Consider the following 12,801-nt stretch of genomic DNA (forward strand, 5'->3'; position numbering starts at 1 on the left):
TGGTGTTACTTGTAGATCAGCGAAGCTCCGCGACCTAAGAAAGGGGCGGAGATAATTTTGTTGTCATCGAAGATGATTGAACGGCGATGACCGCAGATTTTCACGCATGAAAAGAAGGGATTTACGTATCAGAGGCTGTACCCCAATGGGAAGTTTATCGGCGATAAGAAAAGAGAAAGGTAATAATTTTCATTACGGCGGTCCTGAGTGCTAACGCTGTTCGGTAAATAAATCGCCTTTGGCCGCTTTATACGGCGGTGCCATTGTTGTTTTGAACTAAACCAGCACTAGCTAGCGCAGCGTTAGCCCGCGTTGGCTGGTGTTTAGTGGCTAGGCCGCGACTGCACGTCTATTTATACTGGCTACTGTTCAAATGAATTATCGTTTGACCTAGATAGCGGTTTCATACACAGCTGCACGCCGTATTTTAGACGCTCACTGCACACCGCTTCTTTTTTGCAAACGATGCTAAGCTGTTGCGGGCTTCCCCCGATAGGGTTGCCTTTAAAGAAACGTTACTGGGCGTGGAAGGCATAGACAGGTGTTACCTCCGTCCGCCTACCTTTCAGTTTCACGCGAGACTCAGAGCGCACGGGTGAAGTTTTGCTGTCTATACCTATTACATGTGACTCGTGAGAAAATAAACATTTAAAAAAGCGTTTCCGTGTGAATTTTAGGAGCCTTATGAAGACCGGGGACGACGGAGCCCCCAGACCGGGCGATGTGTCCTAAACAGAGCCAGCTGTGCCTCGGCACCGAGGGTCTCTGCCCACCGGCATATCCGTGACAGCTGACCTCCCAAAAATGACCCGACTGGTGTGGACACTTGAGTGATAATTTCTCGGAGACTAAGCTGATCACTTGGCAATCATGTCTGTCTCGGTGAGTACAGTTTTTCTCTTTATGTTCGTGGATTTGCATGTGTTCGTGTGGCAGTGTCGCAATAGCTCGGATACTTTGAAAGTCAAGGAATAATTTGCTTTCCTCGCTTTCTTTCTTTCTTTCTTTCTTTCTTTCTTTCTTTCTTTCTTTCTTTCTTTCTTTCTTTCTTTCTTTTAAACTGGTTTATTTGTTCTCTGTGTCTTATATTGGGATCCTCAGTGCCTCCATTGCAAAAGAGGTCCCACATGGCTCATTGGAGCTCGGTTGTCCCCGGGGGGTTGGTTTAGAGAATGAAAGGGGGCCTGACTCTCTGGCTTTGGGTTGGCAATTAAACCCTAAACAGCAAGGGACAGATGTGCCTCTCATCCCCTCCCCCTTCCCTCTCATCCCGCTCATTACCATTAAGCTCTTGTGTCCATTTGATCATTGATCCTCCCTGACTGTGGCCCTCTTTCTCCCTTCCTCAGGATGAATTGCACAGCTGTGAATTTTGATTTGGCTTTTAAATTTTCCATCTTTTTCTTTTTTTGTTTTGTTTTGTTTTCGTTTGCTAATCCCCCCCCCCCCCCCCCCCCCCCCCAACCAGGTCTTTCACACAGACATTTAACGAGATCTTCCCTATTCACTCCCTTTCACTCTCCATTCAGCATCGAAACAATCACCCTTTTTATACTCCTCACTTGGCACTGCCACGTCAATGTACTTGTTTGTTTGTGGCGTGCAGGGAGTGTGAATTCAGGCTGTTGATTAATTTGTGCTTTCATATGACCATTTTAGTTGTTGTTTTTGTGTGTGTGTGTTTTTGTGGGTCAGTGCTGATCACTGCTGCTCTCGTCTCTTCCTCCTGCACAGACGGTATTGGCAAAGGCGTTGTTTGACAACACGGCAGAAAGCCCAGAAGAGTTGGCTTTCCGAAAGGGCGACATCCTCATGGTTCTTGAACAGGAGCAGAGCGGCGGGCCCGGGTGGTGGCTCTGTTCGCTGCATGGCAGACAGGGGATCGCCCCCGCTAATCGCCTTCGACTCCTTCAGACCGCCCCGCCCCCTGGCTCGGACCCCTGTCGTGGCTCCAGTGAAGACTCGGTCTACCTGTCGCCTGGTGCCCCGCTGGCTCGGACCGCGAATGATGCGGACGGAGTTTATCGCTCCCCGCCAGCGGTGGGCGAGGGACGAGGAGCGGGGTCGAGACCAGGGGAGCTACGCAGAACTGAGGGCGGGCGGCCACGCTCGCACTCTAGCTCTGGCACCCGGCCCAGACCTGACTGGGATATCGGGGTGGTGGGGCGGCCACGCTCACCCTCTTTGAGAGGACGAGGAACAGACATGACAGGAGCGGTTTATCAGAGCCCAGTGAGTCCCGCGCCTGCAGCAGCTCAGCATGCGAGGCAGCCAGGAGCTCACCTGGCTTCAGAGTCTGTGTATCTTGCCCCCAGCGGAGTGCCGAGGACAGCCGATGAAGCAGAGGACGCTACATATCTTGTTCCCAGAGAAACAATAACCACGGGGGCCTCGGATGACTGTTACTTGGTGCCCAAAGGCACGCCTCTTGCAGGCGATGATGTTTACCAATCCCCAACGGGAGGCTCTGTGGCCAGTGCTTTTTGCTCTAATGGACCATTGATAACCAATGGAACTACAGCTACCCCCCAATCAAAAGCGAACCAGGACACACCTGGGATGTACCAAACACCCACTTCTGTGGGAGTGAGCCTTCCGAGGACACCAGCAACAATTCTGGCTCACCACTACCCGCCTCAGATAACCTCTGCCCAAGCGTCTCCTCGAGCCCTGCTCAAGGGAGCTTCGCCCACCCCTGCCGCTGCCAGGGGCAAGCCCGGCCTTGCCTCTCACCGGGGATCCCCATTGCTTATCAGAGCTGGCCAGGTCAGGGCTCCTGGATCGCCAAATTTCGCCCGCAAACCACCTCCACCAGCACCTCCAGTAAGGAGCGTCACCAGGAAGGACACACAACCATCACAGCTGTCAGCTGACTCTAACTCTGTCCCCAAATCTGCTGCTCAAGCAACTTCTGCAAGCCTGCAGCAAGAAGAGGGCAAACAGAGGGCAGCCCCCCAGGGAACGGAGGAAAGGACGAGTAATGGCGTGGAGAAAAGCAGCAGTGTGCAGAATCAAAAGGGAGAAAATCAGGATTATTCAGATCCTGTTGATGATCAGGTATGTGACGATTATACTTAAAGCAATTAAAAGTTGTTCTATCTAATTCTTCAGTATTTATAAAGTAAGAATAAAGTTATTACCTGTTAATAACATCCTGGCTCAGCAGCTCTGCATGCTGTGAGGGCAGTGAGCCTGTTTCCTTGCTGAACAGAAAAAAATCTGCGTTTCCTGTTCAGTTTTGACCATTTGATAAAAAGAAATGTGACTCATATCAGATTTTAAAAAAGTGTTTCATTTTTGTTAAATGTTTGTTTTTTTGTTTCGTTCTTTGGAAACCCTGCTGGGTTTCATCTAGGGGGTGGGGGAGGAGGCATTTTTTAGTGGTGTGTTAAACAGGTTAGGTCGTCCTGTAATGTTGCTTTAGTTCTCAATATGATGACATCATAAGCAGTTTTTTTCCTCTGCATACAGAAGATGTTTGTGAAAGAAGTGGAAAAATCACCAGAAGTGTTACAAAATAACTTTAAGTCAGTATTTTTTTAAGCATGGCTTGATTTACAACAGTTTTGTTTATCAAATATCAGGAAACTGCATAAACTTGTGTTAACTAAGGTAACAAAGACTGTTCTCTAACTATATGTGGACTGATTGTTCTCATGTCCGTTGTCAACGCCCCGCACCAAAACTTTAAAGACGTCTATTTTGAGCCAGGAAAAGCCCTTCACCATGTACATGAATCCTTTTATTACTCCTGGATGGTACTTGTTTGGCAATAAACTTTTAAAGTCTCCATCATATTTACTGGGAATATTTTAGTGTTAAATTAAATATTTTTTTTATGGATTTTTCTTTTTTTTTTTTAATTCTAATGTTGCCTTGGTAGGTATACGATACACCTCCGAAGGGCAGGTGGCAGCATCCAGTCCCCTCTGCACTTGGAGAAGATGACAGCATTTACGACACCCCCCGCAGTGTGCCACCGCAGGCCGACGCTGAGTCAGAGGTAAAGACTTTGCACACGAGGCTGACTTATGGATAAACCTCTGAATTAGTGTCTAAAGCAACTGCTTTATTTTTTGTTTGACTGTGAGCTGTCAAGTGGCTTTATATCCTCTTTGCCTTCCTTGTGTGGCCACGATGAGCTCCACTGCTGGCTGTGGTAGCTTGGAAGTTCAGTGTTTTATAATGATTAAATGTTTGGGACAAACTGTTTTCCTGTGGTCAATCCATCCACCTGTTTTCATATCTAGGTCCACACACATTTATTTAATTAATTAAGCCAGTATTAAATATCACTTAGAGGAATTACTGAAACAGTGGTACGTTGCAGTTGGTGCTTCATCTCCCGGCACACAAAACGCAAAATCAACTTTAGAGAGCGTCTGACAGAGAATTACTTACAGGGCTTCTGTGTTTCTGTTTTGTTCCTGTCATATTTTGACCTGACAAACATCCAGCAGAATCAAAATGCTCTGATTACCCCCAACCCTAGTATATTATTTTGCTGGGAACTGTGGGAATCTGCTGTGCTGAATGCATGCCTACACAAGCAAAGAACAAGAGATGACTATCATATACCCCGCCACTATTTCTTCCCACATTCCAGTATTAGCCTGTCTCCCTGCCCCCCTTCGAGGCGAGGCCACACCTGTCTCTGTGTGCTCCTGGAGCCAGTCTATCCAGTACAAATGCTGCTTCTATTTTTCTCCCAGTCACACCCATCTGTCACAACCATGCCAAGGATACACCACCGCCATCACCACCACCACCACCACCACATCCCTGCCCCCAGTGGTCTCCACTTTAAAGTTGCTTGAAAATGTGTGCCAGCTGCTGGGTTATTTTTTCCCTCCTTGCCTGCAGTCACTGTATGTGGACTGCAGGCTCGCTTTAAGACTTAATGAATAAAAATGTGTTTCCCACATCAGTGGGAGTCAGTAACTCTTTGCTGGATGTACCTACAGAGTGCATATGGGTTCCCTTTTTAATGTAGCATATAATTGGTACTTACTGCATTTACTGCATGGATGAAATGTTGTTATTATTATTATTATTATGCCATTATTGGACTAAATAATAAAGAATCTACCTGGAGTATCTTCCTTCCTTTCTTCATATGTTTTTCAAATTTCAAAGTTTCGCAATGTTTTCTTTATTTATTTAAACAATCAAATCTGCTTTTCCCTCTTCACTGATAGGTCTATGATGTCCCCACAATCACTCTGACTAAGGCCACAGTAGATGTTCAGCCTGACGAAGCTGATGATGAAGTCTACAGTGTCCCTACACTTCCGGGCGTCCCTCTGGCACCGGGAGAGTCGACCAGCAGCCTCTGTGGGGAGGAAGTCCCTCAGGTCGGACGGGTTTCTTGTGTTCCTGGATCCGAGAAACGAGTCAGTGGTGGAGATAATAGCCGTGGTGACTCTGAGCCCGATGGTGGGATTTATGACATGCCAGCTCTGACTGTCGAAGTCCTTCCTCATTCCTCATCATCTTCTTCCACCTCCACACGCCGCCTCTCTGTGTCTAGTAACGGCTCTGGTGACATGCAGTGGCGAGCTTCGCTTTCCAGTCTGGTCCACTCTGTGCTCACCACAGTCTCCAACTCGCCCTCCACTCTGTCATCACGGGACCTGGCTACCTCACTGGCGGAAATCCTGTCCACCTGGAAAGCCAGTCATTCAGGGGATCCCCCGCCACCCCTTCAGCAGGCCTGGGCACGCTTATCGGACCTGCTCCCAGCGTTGTCTGCCGTCGGTAGCGCTCCTCCATCCGAAGGGCTCTTGTCGCTGGTCCAGCGCTCGCTTGAGGAAAGCACCCTCCTCTTACAGGCTCAGGGCCGGCCCCGTCTGCCTTCCCAAGAATCTCTGTCACGTAGGCCGTTGCCTGCGCTCCCGGTGCCTGATGGGAAGTCATCTGGAGGAGGAATGGGTTCCCGTAAAAGCAGCTGGATCCAGGAGAGGCCTCTGCCTCCAACCCCTCAGCCTGCTTTCCCCTTGCCTCCTACTCCAGCCACGGTGATGCTCACAGTGGGACCTGCTGATGAAGAAGATGATCCCAGCAACGAGTATGCTGGGATCGGCTTGACTCCCATCCCGGCTCCAGTTCCTACTGGAGACAGTGTTGGATATGTAAAGCTGCAGGTTAGTTTTTATTATGTTAGGAATGCATCGTTTTATAGTATCACATTAATTTCTTCCTTACCTTGATATTTATGCTATATATGCATCTAATTCCTTACAGTTTCTGTTATTGTGCTTTAACACATTTTTTCCTTTGCTGGTAACTAGTCACACATGTTCTCTGGTCACTTTGCTCTAGGGTAAACCTGAACCGCCTCCTGACGCCCGCACTGAGAACGGACAGACACAAACTATCACCTCAGAGCCACGGGTGAGCTGTTCCCTCTGTGTTTTTACCTCTGTTTACTTGATCCTTTGCTCCTGACTCACTCACAGTGATTCCCCACAGCGAAGGCATCGATTCACTCTTGTTTTCACAGTCTGCTCTGTTTACTAGTGAACAGTATGACTCTTTAATCCAGTTTGCAGCAGCTGTTTGTTTTACCAATACAAGCTTTATACTCCATAAGTTTACCTAGTGCTGTGTATTTGTATGCTACTGCAGTCTTTCAAATGAATCTGTTTACTCCGCAGTTAATTCTGAAATCAGTCATCCAGGTTGACAGGAAAGTCAAGTAAGCACATACATCAGCATAAATGTATGAGGTGCCATCAAAAAAATTAAATTCTTTTTATCTGTATTTGGCCTCCATCGCTTCAGAACTAGTCACATTGTGGATGGATACGCTGTTCCTTGGCCCATTTTGTAAGCACCTCAGGCACCTGGATCTCCTCCACTGTGCCAAAAGAAATCTTGAATTCCATTTTGGAAAAGAGCATGAGGTTGAAATCTGGAGAATAAAGCAGAGCAGCAGGGAAAGATGGTGGTAGAGGTGCAGCCAAAAAAACTTGGATGTGAGCAAGCATCCATCAAAACTCTGGGTTAGCGCTGATCCTCTCCCTCAGTCACCTCAGGGTGTTTGAGGAGAACTCTGCTTTGATAGCCTGACAAATTGTGGCCTTCATCTCTGTGAACCTGGGCTTCTTGCATCACCATGTGTCAACCCTAGATGTATATGTGCGTGTCATCTGCACAGCAATTAAAAATATACGTTCACATACTCTTGCCAAGTGAGAGTATGAAGACGGAAAATAAAATGGGGCTTTAAATTGAACCTTGTGGTACACCACAGGCATCAACACGACCATGCTGTGCTCAGTTTACACACGACGACAGTCTCTGAGCTTTTTTTTTTAATCACACCTTGTCCTGTCTTGCGAAAACTCGAAGTCAGTTCTGTTGCATCAGACTGAAGTCATGTCTTCTTATTGCTCCGTCTGCATTTTTCCTGCCCCTCGCTACATTCCCTTGTTTTGTCATCGACGGGTAACAAGAGGTCACTTGTGGATCTCAACAGACTTTCTTACATAGGACGGAGACTCCAGGACAATGAGTGACAGAAGAGCACAGTCATCCTTTGAGCAGTGGCTGACGTGCTGTATGGACCCTCTGTTTGTACGACTCGGGTTCAGTTCAAGGCTGCCTGCTTTGACTTACCATATGCTAATTTGGTTATATATTTTCTGCTCTCATTAGCAGCTTTTTCATGTGTTATTAATACATTTCCTGTTATTTGACTATTATATTAGGACCGTTTTTTGTGTATGTATCACATGCTTTGATCCTATTTGGATTTTATGAAGACAAACAGCCTTAAACAGTTATTTGGCACAATTAACAGTGGCTGCAATTCTTGCGCAACTCTGATAGGAAACTCTGACATTTAGGACTTTGTCTTTGCTGGCTAATATTAAAATATGAAGTCAGTTGACTGAAGCCTAGAACTACTTTGACAATCAAATGCCTTCTCTGGCACACGATTTGTAAGTGGGGTGTTAATAAAATGTGAAAATGTCTTAAGCTTTGAGATGAAGGAATTTCTGGGCTTTAGGACGCAGTCCTGTGACAGTCTGTTTTGGTATTTTGGAGCTCAGTTAGGAAAGAAATAAATCAGAAGGAGCCATTTGGACTCTAAGACGTTTATTGCAGGTGGTTTCTCAGCCTCTTTTACACTTTGTGGACTAAATGATTAGTCAAGACATGGTTGCAGATTATTGCTAAGGTTAAAAAATAATATAGAATACTTTGCAAAAGTCTTGAGCCACCTTTCATTTCTTTATATCTGACTCTATTGTGATTATTTAATGTGGTCTTGAGCAATACTTCTCCAGTCTTTCTGAAGCTCCCTTAAAGTTTTTCTTTGGCTGCTTTTTCACTCATTTTCAGTCCAGCCCTCCTACCTGACCATTTTCAGATGTATGAATCATGCAATCGTAAAAAGCACCTAATTCAAGTGTTGAACCAGAGTTCTGTCTACACATCATAATTTAGCAAATAACCAATATTAAGTGGTATCTTTAGGCACTTTGTTAGTAGCAGCCTGCTGCAACAACACATCATTTGATCCCATTTTTTTTAAACATATATTTATTGGATTTTGCATATTCCCAAATTTAGTTATGTATTTTTCATTACCTCACTCTCTCTCCACTTCCTCAACTTCCCTAAACAAACTAAACTCGATGTTACATTGTTTAACCATTGGTCAAAAGAGGGGCTATCAACATTCTCCCAGCATACTGCAACACAACGTTTGGCCTGGAGTAAGCAAAGGTAAACTGTCTTTCTCTCTGTACGAGATAAATTACAGTCATCTGGATAAATGCTTAAAATACAGAACACAGGACTTAACAGAACAGGGAAACATGGGACCCGAGAAATGCATTTTAACACTGAGCACCAAAACTTTTTACACTTCCACAAACAGTGATACAATGAAGCTTGGTGATTGGTACACTTACAACATTTGTCCAGTATATTAGGATCAAATTTATTTATTTGCAGGGGAGACATTTGTTCGCATTATCCAGTTAAAGTCTCAATCGGGTGTTGATGGTTTGGGTGTGTGTCTTTAAACATATTTTACTCCACTCAATGGGTGAAATATCTTCTAACTCTTGTATTCACTCCTGTCGCTTATTGTCTGAGGTGCCTCTGTGCTTCTCAACCAACATGTTATAAAACTGAGAGACCGAAGCAATTTTTTGTAACGTGTTTCTAGGATGGAAAGTGGAGGCTGTTGCACTGAATTTTTGATTGAGCCAGAATAAAACGTCATTTGTTATTGACTATATAACAAAGATGACACAGTTACAGGCATAAAATTGTATTTTTGCATCAGTTAGGTGATTCCCAAAGAGCAATTAGCAGAATATGGAACTTTTCTCAGCATTTTGTGAAATGTGTCCTTAAATTTTTTTTGAAGAGACGGAACAAGTGGAGGACAAAAGAAATGTCCCCCAAAAATTATCTACAGCCGATGAACAGTTTCATGTTCTTTGTAATACATGGGGAAAAAATCCAACAAAGACCCTGCACAGGAGCTGAGAGATGCTTCAGTTGATCCATCTGCTGTTCACTGAAGCCTCATCAGAAGTGAGTGTCCACAGGCATCTGTAAGACACGGAGGAGGCTCTGTCATGGTTTGGAGCTGTATTTGAGCCAGTGTTGTTTGAGATCTTGTCAAAATTGGTTGAATTATGAACGCAGGTCATCATGAACATCAGATTATGATCCATTTAAGAACATCTCACACTGGCAGCATCTTCGTTTTTCGGCATGACAGTGATCCCAAAAACACAGCCAATGGAGTGGCAGAGCCTGGACCCTGAACATTATTGAAGCAGTGGGACCATCTTGACAGAGAAGAGAACCAAAGACTACTTGAAGAAATGACACCAAGGATTGCAAAAGAGAGTTCAGATTGTGAAGAATAAAGGCAGTCATACCAAATATTAGCTTTCTAGCTTGTACCACCTCTGTTTTTGCCTTATATACTATATTTTTATGTATGTTTCCACGTGTTTTAATAAATCGCTGCTCCCATTTTCCATGCACTATCCTAAGAAATAATGAGATTTGCACAGTGCTGTAAATATGTGCGTTGTGTTTTTTATTTTAATTTCTCAGGACTTCTTTCAGTTTGCTGTTTATGTATCTGAAAGTCTTGTTTTCATTCTCCTTAATTCAGATTAGAAACCTTCTGGCTACTTTCCTACGTTTCTTGTGCAGATTTTCATTTTCCTTTCTCATCTTTTTCAGTTGACCCCCTCCCCTCCTCTGCCAGTGTCCCTCTCCCTGGAGGACTCAGAGCTGCTCTCCTTCTACTCCTCTCAAAGCCTCGCCCACCTCTCCTGCCTGGCGGATGCCGTCGATGTGCTCTTCAGCAGCGTGAAGGGAAACCAACCTCCTCGAATCTTCGTCGCCAGAGGAAAGAGCCTCATTGTAACTGCGCACAAGCTGGTATTCATCGGGGACACGCTCTCCCGTCTTCTCACGTCTGCTGACCTCCGGGCCAAAGTATGTGGAAAAGTTGGCATGATGTTTAGATCCAGCATTTCATAGCGGTGTAATATCTTTAATATTTTTTTCCCCCATCAGATCACTACCTCGGGGGGACGGCTCTGCCAAGCTTTGAAGGCAGTCGTGGTGGCAACAAAGGGTGCTGCACAGAACTATCCATCAGTATCTGCCACCCAGGAGATGGTGGACCGTGTCGCAGAGCTCTCCCAGCAGGCGGCCGGCTTCTCCACTCTGCTGCAGCGTCTGGCAGAAATATCTTCATGATGTTTCTTAGTGCTTACGTTAAAACAAACAACTTTGTCTACACTACACATCTATTTCCTCCTCTCTGAAATGCCTTATTTGTTGTTACACTCGTTCATTACCCCTGTGCTTGAATGGGATGGAAGGAAGCGAAGCCGAATCCTGCGGCGAGGCGTTTGTTCCTCGCCACAGCTGTTATCCAGCTGTTTTCACCGTGTTGCGTGTGTCGCCTGAGCGCGTGCTGGTTTGCTTTTGTTTCTCCACTGACCTCTGTGCTTTGATGCCAGGCAAAAATAGTTTTTTAAGTGTTAATTTATTGAAGATTTTGAAGCCCCTGTGTGGTTTAAGTGTCCGTGTGGACTTCCTATTTTGGGAGCTTTGCTTTAATGTGCTTGCCATATTTTTTTTTCTCCCCCCCTACCTCTCACACGATAGCCATTTTTCCTTCCTTCCTCTATTTATTCAGCCACCCCCGATTTCCAGAAATAGTCCAGAGGAGGAGACTTTACATCCTTTTTTCTTACTGTGATACCTGAAGGGCCTTTTGTGATTATCAATTCAGAAGCTGCAGAAGCAGCATGTTGTGTGTGTTTTTGGGGGGCTTTATTTGGGAGAAATGTTGGAAGTTTTCCCAGCTTCTATTCTCAATCTGTGCAAGTGTTTGCGTGTTTTGTGTAGTGCCCCATTTCCACTTAACAAGAAACATCTCCTCATTCTTCAGTTTGCACGTGTTTCACATCTCTATGAAGAAAAACAAAAGCTTTTTTGTCACAGAGGGAGAATATGTCTGTGGGTCGATGAAGGGGTTTTTGATTGAGCAACGTTAGCTGGGTGATAAATTGCCTCATCCTATTCTTTCCCACAGTCATGTGGCAGGTTTGGTAATGGATGCGAAACCTGTTGACCGAGTTCACCTGTCTTCACACGTCTTGTTATGACTTGCATCACTTCTCTTCTTTGACTTTTGCTTTTCAGCATCATTTTCCCATAAACTGCCTGTCATCGCCTCTTATTTATGTCCGCTTTGATAGTTTGAAGCCATCTTATTGTGGAAGTGCACATCAGAAACCAGTTGTGATTATTATGACGGAACAAAGACGGGGACGACGGTTAACTCTACATCAGTTTGTGGGACTTTATTGTGATCGTGAACCTATGCCTGTGGAATGAAGCATAGTCTGCTTTTCAATTTAAAAGAGACACTTTGTATTTTACAATCCATGAAAACAAACCTGTTTTGTGTCTAACACTACTCCACTTTTCATACTGACAGGTGCACAGCACGGCCTGTGAGTCATAATTGGTATTATGCTCCTCTCTGCGACAACACGTCAGCATATTCACACTACACATCTTGTTTGTGAGAGAACACAGCCAGGGGGATAAAACTTGAATATAGCACTACCTTCTCTTCTGGCAATCATATTACTTTGCCCCCCCCCCCCCCTTTTATTTCCCCCTACTTTTTCTTTTTCTAATGTTTCAGATTTAAATTGTTGACTTGGTTTCCAGCTTTTACATTTTCTTTGCTGCAGTGCCACCCTGTGGAGGTTTGAAGTATTTTCCAATGACTAGCAGCCTGTTAAAATGGGCTGTGTGTGTGTGTGTGTGTGTGTTAAGGGAGCATGATGGGCAAGTAACCTTTAGCTGTATATTTATTGTATGCCAACGTTTATGTTCCTTTGCTTTCCCCATCTGCATGGCTTTAATTTGCTTATACTTTATACATATATATATGCACATCCTTCACCTGAGTGATGTGATTGGGTGATTTGCAATGAACAAAGTTTTTCTTTTTCTTTTTTTTTCCGAGTTACAGTTCAAAAATGGCTGTCTTTTCTTTTGTAACTGGATGGGGTTTTTTTGTTTTTTTTACACTATTTGAACTCAGTATGATCTGTTATGCATATTGCTGACATATAGAAGTGAATGCTTTTCCTACAGTAATAACAGACCTAATCCTCCTTATTTTTAACACTACATTGGTTGTCTGTCTTGTATTCCTGTTCAGAAAACACAAATACATTTTTTTGCAAATAAAATATTGTTTGTTTTATTTGTTGTTATATTACT

General features: G+C 44.6%; 1 protein-coding gene across 1 annotated transcript; it reads left to right on the plus strand.

Annotated features, from left to right (window-relative positions):
* The first annotated feature begins 32 nt into the window (after positions 1-32).
* On the plus strand, positions 33-12,784 carry efs (embryonal Fyn-associated substrate). Its single transcript, XM_004575273.6, has 8 exons — positions 33-179; positions 678-882; positions 1,735-3,057; positions 3,884-4,003; positions 5,199-6,143; positions 6,322-6,393; positions 10,225-10,482; positions 10,564-12,784. Exons 2-8 carry the CDS (start codon positions 871-873, stop codon positions 10,747-10,749), a joined length of 2,916 nt encoding a protein of 971 aa, XP_004575330.1. The 5' UTR covers positions 33-179; positions 678-870; the 3' UTR covers positions 10,750-12,784.
* The last annotated feature ends 17 nt before the right edge of the window (positions 12,785-12,801 follow it).

The sequence above is a fragment of the Maylandia zebra genome, linkage group LG3 (assembly GCF_041146795.1).
Source record: "Maylandia zebra isolate NMK-2024a linkage group LG3, Mzebra_GT3a, whole genome shotgun sequence".
In the NCBI taxonomy this organism is placed as follows: domain Eukaryota; kingdom Metazoa; phylum Chordata; class Actinopteri; order Cichliformes; family Cichlidae; genus Maylandia; species Maylandia zebra.